This window comes from Anoplolepis gracilipes, chromosome 3, assembly GCF_047496725.1.
Source record: "Anoplolepis gracilipes chromosome 3, ASM4749672v1, whole genome shotgun sequence".
Taxonomy (NCBI): domain Eukaryota; kingdom Metazoa; phylum Arthropoda; class Insecta; order Hymenoptera; family Formicidae; genus Anoplolepis; species Anoplolepis gracilipes.
The window spans coordinates 5933945-5946400 of record NC_132972.1 but is presented as its reverse complement, the minus strand read 5'-3'; the positions used below and the strand labels follow the sequence as shown (position 1 = coordinate 5946400).

Genomic DNA, 12456 nt, shown 5'->3' with positions numbered 1-12456 from the left:
ATGACTGAAGAATAAGTAGTGTCTCATAAAGTTGACTTCTCGTAAATCTCGTAGGTGTGACAGAATCGCTAAACTCGAGTAAGTGATACTTTGGACATCGGGAATCTCTCCCTCATGTGATGAGCAGCGCATGTGAGGATTCGTGTCCTTGGACGAATTATTTGTCGGAGGCGATCAATAAATGCGTGCACAACCTGTTATCGTTATTCTCGTCGACTTTCGGACTAACCTTTAATTCCAACGATATCGTCATCTTCGATGACGAGACGTCGTCGAAGCTACGCGAATTTTTTCACGAACTGATAGCGTTGTTAGCATTCGACGATTTTCAATTTCAGCTACTCAAAGTCTTCCTGTTGACATTCCTGAGTAGTGTGGCATTGATCTTTGTTGCTTGGCATATTTACGGCACTAGAATTACGGAACAATTTATGAAAGCAGGTAAGAACGTCTGAGTAATATCTTATCTTTTTTTTCTTTTTTTTTTTTTTTTTTTTTTGCGTATGATATATAAAGATTAACGCAAAAAAGTAATATCACTTGAATAGGTTTAAAATAATAATGAAATGTCATTTCAGGTGCAGGTGAAGATTGTAATAAATCAACTGAGTGATATATTGGATATTTGATTATTATATTTTATTTATATAAATAACAACAATTTGATATGGCTGATAAAATCAAGTCCTTTTTCCAAAAGAAGAAGACAAGCGCCAAGTTTATGAAAGCAGGAAAGGGACACAAGTAATTGCAATAGTATAAATTTTTGAAGCAAGTTTAGTGATAACACACTTAACAAAACGTTAATAAGTTAATATTTAATTATTTTTCTTTGTATGTATAGATTGACAGATTCTACCAGCACCATATATACCCCAGCAGAGTCTAAAGAACCAATTAGAAGAACCGAACCTACAGAAGAAGCCAAAACTGCAGGCCAAGCTGCTTTAGCAAGATTAGAAGCAAAGAAAAGTGATAAACCAAGATTTAACACGTATGTAATGTTAAAATTATTTTTATTTATTTTATTTCTTATATATTTATATAATAATAGCGTTAATTAAATTTCTTCTTTATTAAAGATAAATTTTATGATCATTTACAGGTCATACACTGCCATTCAAGCACGCGTTAAACGTGAATTGGAATTAGAAAGAAAAGCACAGCAAACACAACAGACAGAAAATACACCATTGAAAGAGAAAAAAGATAGAATTGAAGATCCTTCCATTTTTGCAGTTACTGATGTCTTCTTTCGTTGTCCATATTTATCTGATGAAGTGTTGCTTCGAGATGAATGGAAAAAGAAAATTAGAGAATTTTTATATGAGCAAATAAAAGGAGAAGAAGCTGGGTTAACAGCATGTTTAATTATTCAAAGTTGCAATACAGGGAAAGAAAAAATTGAGAGTTGTGTAGAAACACTTGGCAAATATTTGGAGAATATTATTAACAACCCTGATGTTGAGAAGTATTGGAAAATCAGGATGTGTAATAGAATATTCCAAGTAATATTGCATTTTTTTATTAGTTATTTGATATAGTTTTAATATAAAATAGCTTTTATACATATATGGATGTATATGCATGTACATACAAATGTATGTTTTTACAGGAAAAAGTTTTGCCTATTGAAGGGGCATTAGACTTCTTAAAAGCAGCTGGGTTTGAGCAAAAAAGATTGTTACATAATGAAAATGAAGAAGATTTCTTAGTATGGAGTCCTAATAATTGTAATATTGAAAATCTTATAATGTTAGAAGAAGCATTGAAATCTGCAGAACCTATTCCTATTGAATTAGATAGGAATCTGCAAGTACTAATGCCTAGCCAAGCTCGCATGAAAAATGAGTTGCCACCTAGTTTTTTCACTATAAGTCCGGAAGAAATAAAAAGAGAACAACAATTGCGGTAAGCTTACACACACATATATATATATATACATACGATATAATAAAATGAGAAACGCATTGATTTAACATGTAATTAATTATATAATTTATTGTCAGAACGGAAGCTGTAGAAAGAAATCAAATGCTAAGAACAAAGGCTATGAGGGAGAAGGATGAGCAGCGTATACTTAGAAGATATAAGTTTGCTGTACTTCGTATTAAATTTCCAGATGGAATAATATTACAAGGTACTTTTTCGGTACATGAGAAATTCCAGAATGTAGTCGAATTTGTTGATGAAAATCTAATCGACGATAAAGTGTTCTTTTCCTTGATGACACCAGATGGGATTAAGTTAATAGAAGAGTGTTTTGATAAGACACTTTTAGAATTACGGTTAATTCCCACAGCTATATTGGAATTTTCGTGGAATATTACTGATAAGGAAAATATGCCTAAGGGATATTTGAAGGAAGAGATACTTTCTTACATACAAAGTGTTTGAAAATATTACTATACTCTGATACAGATACCAATCAATTAAAAATGCATTTTTTTAACACAAATTTTCTTGTCACTTATAGCACTTCGACAAGTAATGGAAATATGATTAAATCAAAGTCACATAGTTTTGTGACTATTCCAGTTTTTAGAAAATTTTTCTGATATTTATTGCAATTTATCATCTATTATTATTTATATTAAAACCCCATGTATGTATGTGAAAATTGATTGAAGCAAATTATTAGATATCTTTAATGCAAATAAATTTATATTATCATATATTACATTATCTAAATTTATCTATTAAATTATCCATTATATGTAAATAAAATGTAAAAAACTATTTTATTTTATTATACAATTTTAGTACATCTAATATATCTTTTAAAATGTTATTAACATATATGTAAATAAGTATTAATAACATTTAATTCCATGCAATTTTTTGCAATACTTACGTGTTTTCTCACTTGAAATAGGTCTACTCTGTTATTTATCTAATCAGAACAAACAAATGAGTATATATTGATTAACTTGGAGCAAACACTATTATGTATGTTGTGTGTCAAATATTGGATTTTATGTTTAAATTTTATATTTCTTATATTGTTATATTTTTTTTTTCTCTTACACCACGTTGATATTTTATTCACATTTAAACATACTACGTACCTTTAAATGCACGATGCTGAAGTGTTGTTCTGTTTTCGGGGAAACCGGTTGTTCGTACAGCCATGCTAAACCACAGACAGTTTTGTGTCCCTCGGCAATTACTTAAAACCAGTTTGGACATCACCTCTACCGCCCTCAATAATATTTAGGCGCGTGGAATGATAATCTCTCTCTTTCTTATAACGGTACCGTGACAGTAATGCTGCATATAAAAACAGAGTACCTATGTATGCTTTTACGATCTACGATTCATAGAGAAAAAACTGACATCTTTTTATGTTTGACAAGCCAATCTGTAATGAATAATACATTTATCTTACGATAAGAAATATTTGAAATTGAGAATATATGTAAAACGTACGTGGTTAATGAAACGTACGTAAGTTTAGCAATCCAGTTGGTCGATTCGCACGCGATTTCACGAGAGTTTACCCGCATGTCGTATGCAATAATAATCGACTGGCACTCCCAAATGCGTGCAATGCGTAAAACTCAATACGCACCGGCTGTCTATTGTTATATTTACGCTTTTTTTTTTTTTCAAACATATTGTTCGAACCGTGGACCACTCGCATTTCCTGTTGCGTGTCAGAATGGGGCTTAACATTGCATTTGGGCGCGTGCGATTCTGCACGAGGAATTTTTTGCCTTTCACGCGCATGCACGACACGTGGAAATCAAGAAATTTCGCAATATCGAAAATATATGATATGATTGTATTGGCAGATTTCTCCTCTTCACCAGAATCCAGGCGACGTATAATTTTTGCATCTTCATGCTTTAGATTTCTTTATAATTTGTCAGAAAAATTTATTACAGATTACTTGTAAATTGAAATTTATATCTATAAACTGAATCGTTATTATTGGATTTTTAAGTATTATTATTAGGTATTATATATTATTTAATTCGTAGAACTATTTTAGCTCGTTTTGCATTGTATCGCATTTCTTTTTGCACGAAATAAATTTCCGCAGGAACTTCTGCATGCAACAATAGACCTTCTTGTCGATGTTCTGCATTGTCCTTCGATTTACCGCAGCTTCGTGGTCAGTTTCTCATGCCTATCGGCATCACGCGTTGCGGTTGGATGTGTTGTATTGATGATTCTCCGATCTGTTTTCATCTCAAAAGTGTGGACGGCTGTCAATTTCACGAATAAGATGACGAATGTATTACAACATGTAAATATAATAGGATTGTTATCGAGAGCTTAACACGAAAAAAAATGCCAGTTTTACATTTTTTTTAACAATCTATATTTTATGGATCAGTGTTTTTGTATGCTTCCTTCATTTTTATGATAATAATTATAAAATAAGTGACACTCGAAAATCTAAAAGTCCAAATATGTCTGAAAGACTAGACAAAGAGATGGAAAGATGTAAATATATATCCTCTCTCTTTTTCTCTATCTTTCTCTCATATGATTTTATATTTCAAATATAATCCAAAATTATTTCATCGATCATATTTCTATCCGCATAAATAATTCTTGTCAGTTGATTGTTTAATAATTTGACTGATAATAAATATAGAATTATAGATATCATAGCATATAATTGTATCTCGCATACTTGTGTAGAGGAGATGGATGAGGGATATGACGTAATTTTTCTGTACATACACGCTTCAAAGAGTTTGATTACACACAATCGTTTGCGAGATAAATCACGATTTAGCTCAATCTGTAATGACAGAACGTGATATGCTTATGATTTTCAACATCCATTCGACTGTGCGATGTAATAGCCATGTATTGGTATGTGTACATACATGGCCGCGGGGGATGCTTTTATAAATGCTCCCGTGTGCACGAACGTGCGCTTGTTCATATAATCTCGCATACCGCGACTCGTCGCCCTTTTGCAACCCACTTAACGATCTTGGCACACCTGTTGCAGAAACAGGTGATAATAATCACGCCGAACAAGTTTTTCTCGATTAAGGAAGAGTGATATCGCGAACGCGGAATTTCAAGAAATCTTAAAATTAAAAGAAAAAAACGCTCTGCGCTGTCTCGTAAGAATAAAAAAAAAACTTCCAATTAGATAATAATTATATTATTCATTTATATTCTTAAAACTAGTTTCCGCTTATTTAACCTTATAATATTAAATAAAAATCATTGACAATATAAAAAAAATTTAAATATAATGCATTCTAATCTTAAGTTATAATTAATTACAATTAAAGATTTGAAAGATTTTTCCAAGATAACTCCGTATAACGGAATATTTCCGACAGTGCAGTGATTATACACGCGATGATGTTGAAATGTGCGAACGATGAAGTCCAACGAAGGTGATATTTAGCTTACGCACGCGAAGGAAAATGAGAGAGGATGATCTCGCGTAAGGCGTCGCCGCGTAATTGCAATCGAATAATGAAATAAAAGTGAAGAAGCTGCACATCGGAAGCGAATGGTACCTGAGGCGATTGCAAGAGCAATCGTAGAAGGATACGAGATAGAGCGATATAAAAGACAGAGTAAAATCAAACTAGTGTACGCCCATCCTTAGAATCTCGCCTACCGGAAATTTGCAGTTACTTCGCATTCCTTGCAGGGTCGAACGTCCTGGAGACGTCTTCGATCCGTGAGGATCGTTAATCGCCCATGCTTGAAACGGGATTTCCATTGCGGAAATAATTTTCATTCAGCGGGAAAGTAGATTTATCGATCAAAAATCATGTTGAACATGAATAATTATTAATAAAAGCGCGCGCACGTGTGAACCTTGCGAAAATGAAACTTGAAGTAATTTGTTTATAATTCAACTCTCTCACTATACATATATTAACATATTGAGGATATGACATTAATTGCAAATTAGTTCTACATTTTTAGAATTTCCTATCCTAAACTGTGCACACATTAATAAAAAAATTATAAGTTTATTATTACAGTTGCAATATTTTATGTCCCAAAAATGTCCCTTTTAGAAGAGCAAAAATTATTATTTTGAACTAATTAAAATTAATAAATTAAAACTAATATAATAACATTTTATTAAACTTCTTGCTGCACGCACATTATACATTATTTTTTTTCGAAAACAACGTCGTGTAAAAACGTTCAAAAGACATGAATTACTTCTCTGGTTCTCCCTGCTTTAACTTTAAAAATTCAAAACATTATTGATTCACATGTTTGATTCGCAATGTACTAAAATTGATAACAGCAAAATAATAACATTTTAATTTTGCCTATTCATTTTACGCTTGTAAAAAGTTTAAAAATATGTGCGGGCGTATATACATATATTGTTCACTCGACATGCGACCAATGTAAGCGCGCGCCCGCCGCGCCATCAGCGGCCATTTTGCGCGGCCTCGCTTTCGCGCCGAGTCGCGTGGCTCGCGGCTCTCTCCGTAGCCGCGTCACATCAGTGCGCGCCGACTGTCGCGGCTGATCATATGGTTAGGGATTGACATTTTTCGTTGCGGTCGAGTCGGTTCGAGTTTCTCGTTAGTCGCGATTAATGGAGGAAAGTTTGACATGAAAATCGACCGCGATTCGTCTGCAATGATGTGTGGCGTTCGATATCGAAACTTTTAAGCGTGAAAACATTGTTTAGTTGATGTTAGTGACAGTGACAATTGACGTCGCGAAAACCGATATCGACACTAATAAAAGTCGCGAAGGTTTTTTTTTTGTACGATCAGTGTACGAATTCGCATGGATTATCGATCGACGCGCGCTTTTTATCGGTACGAATTACTCGTGGATTGAATTATCGGCGAAACGGTACTGCGATTGTGGTCCAGTCAGTTTGTCCAGCTTGTCCACGACTGCTTGTCAATCAACCGTTTTATCAACGGTGATTATCGATGCGCCGTGGGAGCTTCATAACGAGAGTTGCTTCCTTGAATTCGCGGGATGAAAATTCAGTGAAGGTAAGCGTGTCGTTTTCTTCAAATTGACATGTAGTACTCTACAAGGAAATTTACATATTCGAATAACTTTGAGAATAATTTAGGAAAACGTATTATATCGATAAGCAAGTATACACTTGTTTATATTTTGTGAAGCAACTTGATGCATTCAAACAAATTTTTAAATTCATATTTTGAATGTAGCCATTAAACATCTTACTTTTCGATTCATGTATTTGTATTTAAGTATATAACGTACACAAGAAATACGAAAGTGATTCGTTTATACAAGTATAATGACTGTAATTTTGCAATAAAAGGTTGCATCGTTCTATACTTGCATAACAAGGCGCGCTAATAAGGACGTAACCGCGTAAACAGCGAGGGTTACTTGCGCGCGAAAAAGACAGGAATTTAAATCGTGCGATACTATCACGATGATAAGCGACCTTGATTACGTAGTGCCACAATGACATCCTTGCAGAACAGAAAGAATGTCGCACGTAATCGCATTGCGTGTGTGGCACGGAAGATTGATTCAACTTAATCAACAATTGTATTTTTGATAAAATGTGAATTGCCATCGTTTATTTGCTGCATACATGAGATCGTGCTTGGATATACGATATATAGAATGGTTAATGAAAAAAGAATAAAAAATTGATATTCTGTGTAAATTTGAAAACAAAACTATGCTTGACGAATTTAAGGGTTGAAATTTATTTTTGAAAATGGTATATATATATATATAAATTATTTTAATATTTTAAAAAGATTTAATTTTATTAATAACTGAATAATATCTTAGTTTGTAAATAATATTATTTACACTTACACATGCATATATATATGTACATATGAATTTTTTATAATTTAAATGTCATATTTCAATCGAAAATATCTAATTTAAACTTCAATCTTTCAACCTTAAGATTACTATCAGATAGTAATGTGATTATAACCGGTTTATTACGCGGAAAGAACTCCATTAGCCCGCGGTCTACGCAATTACTGCCGTAATTGCTTGGTCTAACTACGCGTATAATTGTAGTATATCTAAATATAAAATTCGTTATTTGTTTAACTGTCAGATATAAATGATGTGTAGTTAACAGGCATATATCAGCTTTTAAGATCATTTAGCATAAAAATGTAATGAAAAGCTAGTTAAAACAGAAGCTTGTAATTTTTTAAGATATTAAATGAGCCTGAAATCTCTGAAATTCTGTTGTGATCCAAAATCATTTTACGCGTTAACGTATAATCTTATTTCATTTTACGATACTGCATTGTACACATAACTTACCATTGAAAAAAATAAACGTAATTTAAGATATTCAATTAAAAACGTATTCTAGATATTTTAACGGAAAGGCAGCAGAGATATAAATATTACGGATAGTATCTTCTTTTACGTCATATTTATGTATTGTATATACGAGATGAGTAGTCGCGCGAACCAACCGTTTTTGCGATACAAACTTCTTTTCAATCCTTCTTCATTGTCATCGAGAAAATTTAGTCAGTGATTTTCCCACGCATCATTGTTTCTTTTCGAAAACAATGAGCTGTTTAGCGTGTACCACCATGTACTTTTATCGTTTTATTCGTCGTTCGCATACGAAATGTGATGAATGGAATTTACTTCGCATAGACACGATGACAGTTTCTCAAATCATATGCAAATCACCTGTTCTGTTCAATTATACGATAAAATATCCGTTTTATCTTAACATATGATATATTTCAGAGATATCGATATATACGATTTATAAATCATAAAGGTTGAATTTTGTACTTTCTTTGTTTCCTACATTTTTTATTTACGATATAAATAAACTTGAATAGACGGCATTTTGCTATCTAAAAGCAATACCTACATCGATATATGTATTTTTAACTATATACGTTCGCTTGTAACTTTTCTTATACTTTCGCGATGTATCGCAAGAAGATTTCAAACGATATATCGCAAGTTTGACGAACCATCACGGAAGTACATTATTGCGAAAGTTTCTTGAGAGATATAGCGATTTACATTCTTTTGAAGCAGAAGGAAAATTTTAATAACCGTACATTGAATCATATTGATTGCAAATAACGTCTCATTTTAAAAAACATATTTTTATTTTTTTTTGTTTTATTTTATTTATTTTATTTATTTTTATTATTTTTTATTATTTTATTATTTGTTTTTATTTTTTTTTGTTTTGATTATTACTAAGAAGTCAGAAATCGATAATCAAAGAGCATGATAATTTAAATTAAATTTGATGCTTTTTGTATTCTCTAAATTAATAATTAAGCTTTGACATCTATTTATTTTTATGAAACTAAAAATAGAGTTTTTTAAAAATACGTTTATTAAATGCATTAAGAATAAAATGTAAATATTATAAAAGAGTTTAATAAGAGTTACTTGTATTATAAGATTTATTTGATTTTAATCAAGTTTGTCTTAAAAATTACAAATTTATTTGATAATAATGTTGAAATGTAATTTTGAATCAGATGACTATATATGACTGTAACAAAATACATACATAAATAGTCGAAATATTCAGCATCCTTTCCGTTCTCTGCAGTCTGACTCATGCTGAACATTTTTTTAAAGTAAAGAATTTGTACAGGATGCTCCATTCTGTGCATACTCTACGTTTGCATAGAGATGCTGACGTTTCTCGATTCTATGTATGTAGCTTGTCGCGAAACGCCCACCCACGCGTTTGCCTTAGGCTATGGGTATATACAGGGTGTCACGAGAGTGCATTGATCGCTGAGCATGGCTTTTAGAGGAGAGTGACGCCCAGGCGCCTACTGTCTTCCTATGAGACGATATTAAACATTTAGTTCTTCATTAAGGCTTCTCGATTTCAATGTAATTCTAACAAAATAAAAAAACGGCGTTATTTAAACATGTAACTAGAATAAAGTACAAGCAAAATTATTTAAATTGAAAAAATATACACACAAGAGCCTCTTTCTTTTTTCTTCACCCATTTATGACCCACATTTTCGTATCTCACAGTTACACTTAGTATTGAAGTACAATTCAACAGGCACAATTGTCGAAGTATTATAAGGTCTCTTTTGTTACATAGTTATTTTATTTCACGTTTATATAGCCAGAAACAATTTGGAAGATTATTCACTGACAAAGCCCCTGTCTCATTCGTCGCATTACAGCAGAACATTTCCCTTGCGTTTTAACACACGGCGGAGACATGCATCAACTTCTTAGTCGTTCTAGCGACGAAAGATCCATTCATTTCTTCGTACAAGTTCCCACTGAATGCATAAATCGTTTCTCGATTCTGTTGTTTCGTCGCAAGACGCAGTGCATTTAACATAATGCAGGTATTTTGCGAGGTATTTAATTCAATGGTGGATTATGTGTATGGCACAGATTTATGAGATTCTCGTATGATTTCAGATTGGAAATAATGAATAATGGAAATAATAAAAAAACTAGTATTATATATATATATATATATACATATAAAATAATAATTTAAAAATGAAATCTGAAAAACATATATAAATTTTATAAATAAATTTAATTAAATTAAATAAATTAAAATGCAGTAATTTGCAACGAATATGTAGATCTTATCGTTTTAATTCTGTAAATTATAATATTGTTTTAGGTCGTAAAAATATGGATGAGTAAATATTATTATGATGCAACGTGCATATTTTATATGGCATTCAATCATGCTTTAACCTTTATCGATGCGCCGTGAAATCGTACGAGGGAATGGAAAAAAGTTGTGCCTGAAGCATTGATTTTTAATCATCTGCACTGTATAATCGGTATGCAAAATGTCAACGACGAAAATCGATTAATGTATCAGACGAAGATTCATAAGTAATTCATGATTCGGTCGACATAAGAGATAATAAAATGAATATATCACAAGTATATTAGAATTTAATTGTGTGAAAACGATGTTTTCGTGTATGACGAAATCAACAGACATATAAAACAGGGTCAGCTAGTTGTTATTCAGTTAGTTTGAAATTATGATCATTATAATTCAATTATTGGCGACAGTTATGTGATAATTCGTATAATTTGATATCTTTTTTTTATTAACTCTTTATCAACTAGTCTTGTGAGAATTAGAAATTTTTTTTCTATTTTCTAATACTTTTGTATATAATACTTTTATTTCGATAAAGTCAATATAATATTAATATTATTTGCCAATTCCATAGGGATTTTCGTCTAATTATTTTTATCAAAAATATTGATGTTGTATAAAATCCTAATTCTACCTGCGAAAGGAAGATGTCGAAGAGAATGTAACTGCAGGCAAGATCTTTTGGTTATGATTTCATTAAAACTTCCTGACACTATATCTAACGGAAATGATTTTATAACTTGTAACGCTTAAATTAAACTTGATTTGGATTAATTGTAAATAGCTAATGACTAAAAAAAGAAAAAGAGAGGGAGAGAGAGAGAGAGAGAGAGAGAGAGATTGAATCGATAAAAAAACAATATATATTTTTTACTTCTTTTTATGTGCACCTGAACATTCTCTCAACATTTTCAATAATTATGAAACTCATATTTATCGATATCTTTTTATTTTGTTTGTTGTCTATTTTATTCCGCTAAATAAGAATGTTTTTTGTTTATATGTATACAAATAAATTTCAGCTAAAATCTAAAATCAGCTCTCATGTGTATATAAAAGTTTTATATTAATTATTTTTAGCAAATAGCTGCTTGGATTTTAGAATAAAGTATACAACTCACGGTCTGCAGTCCGTTATCATGTAGAACGAGACAGAAGTTTTATGTAAGATTGGCGCCATATTTCCAAACTCATTATCTGAAGCGGTTGCACGCCCAGATAGAAATTTCTTGAAGCTTTTCAGACACACCCGCACTTGATAAAACATTTCCCGCGAGGGTTTATCGGTGTTTGGATTAGCTAGCGTGAAAATAAAGGTCGCGTTGATTTATGTTGAAGGAAGATGTTTCATAAAATTGCGCATGACGCGTTGGTAAAGTATTCAGTACATCGTATTCTTCTTATTTTATACAGCAATCGCGATTCTTTGATGTATATATATATATATACAGAGCACAAAATAATCGGCGTTTGTCTTGAATTAAAAAAAAAAAGATATTTTTCAAAATGTTTATATCTATTATTGCTAGAATTATCTTCGACAACAAACTTTTTTATTACGTTGTTGCATTTCTATAAGTTAAACCGAATGCAAAAGCACATGTTAGGTCATCTTGCGCCGGATGGTTAATAATTAAGGTCACGTACTTACATTTCGAGTGCAAAGAAATGCAAGTCGGACAAAGCTCCGGGTGTTCGCGGGCCCTCGTCAAACTCGACGGTGATCGCAATCGATACAGTCGCGCTGCTTTTTTCGGTAGCGAGCGTGAATGGAGTTTCTATCCACGTTACTCGATCATTTCATTCACACGTCGTGTCGGGTAAATGTTACATTCGATTTGCATTCAACCGTTTGGTTGGCTATCGCA

At 32.0% G+C, this 12456-nt stretch overlaps 2 protein-coding genes across 2 annotated transcripts in view; both read left to right on the top strand.

The window, feature by feature from the left end:
* Window positions 1–301: 301 nt before the first annotated feature.
* Window positions 302–2675, top strand: Gint3 (GDI interacting protein 3). Its single transcript, XM_072888429.1, has 6 exons — window positions 302–441; window positions 579–744; window positions 845–994; window positions 1106–1508; window positions 1616–1911; window positions 2010–2675. The coding sequence occupies exons 2-6, from the start codon at window positions 668–670 to the stop codon at window positions 2395–2397; spliced, it is 1314 nt and encodes a 437-aa protein (XP_072744530.1). The 5' UTR covers window positions 302–441; window positions 579–667; the 3' UTR covers window positions 2398–2675.
* A 3796-nt stretch (window positions 2676–6471) lies between these two features.
* Window positions 6472–12456, top strand: part of Ec (ubiquitin specific peptidase echinus) — a 68084-nt gene continuing 62099 nt past the window's right edge. The window contains exon 1 of the mRNA XM_072887870.1: window positions 6472–6965. The gene's annotated coding sequence lies outside the window, so the exon portion shown is untranslated. The remainder of the gene's footprint in view (window positions 6966–12456) is intronic.

Bases quoted from the DNA above. Each gene is read 5' to 3' on its own strand.
- Gint3 (XM_072888429.1), top strand. From the start codon at position 668: ATGGCTGATAAAATCAAGTCCTTTTTCCAAAAGAAGAAGACAAGCGCC. The intron at 745-844 runs GTAATTGCAATA...TTGTATGTATAG, and splicing joins AAAGCAGGAAAGGGACACAA to ATTGACAGATTCTACCAGCA. The intron at 1,509-1,615 runs GTAATATTGCAT...ATGTTTTTACAG, and splicing joins TGTGTAATAGAATATTCCAA to GAAAAAGTTTTGCCTATTGA.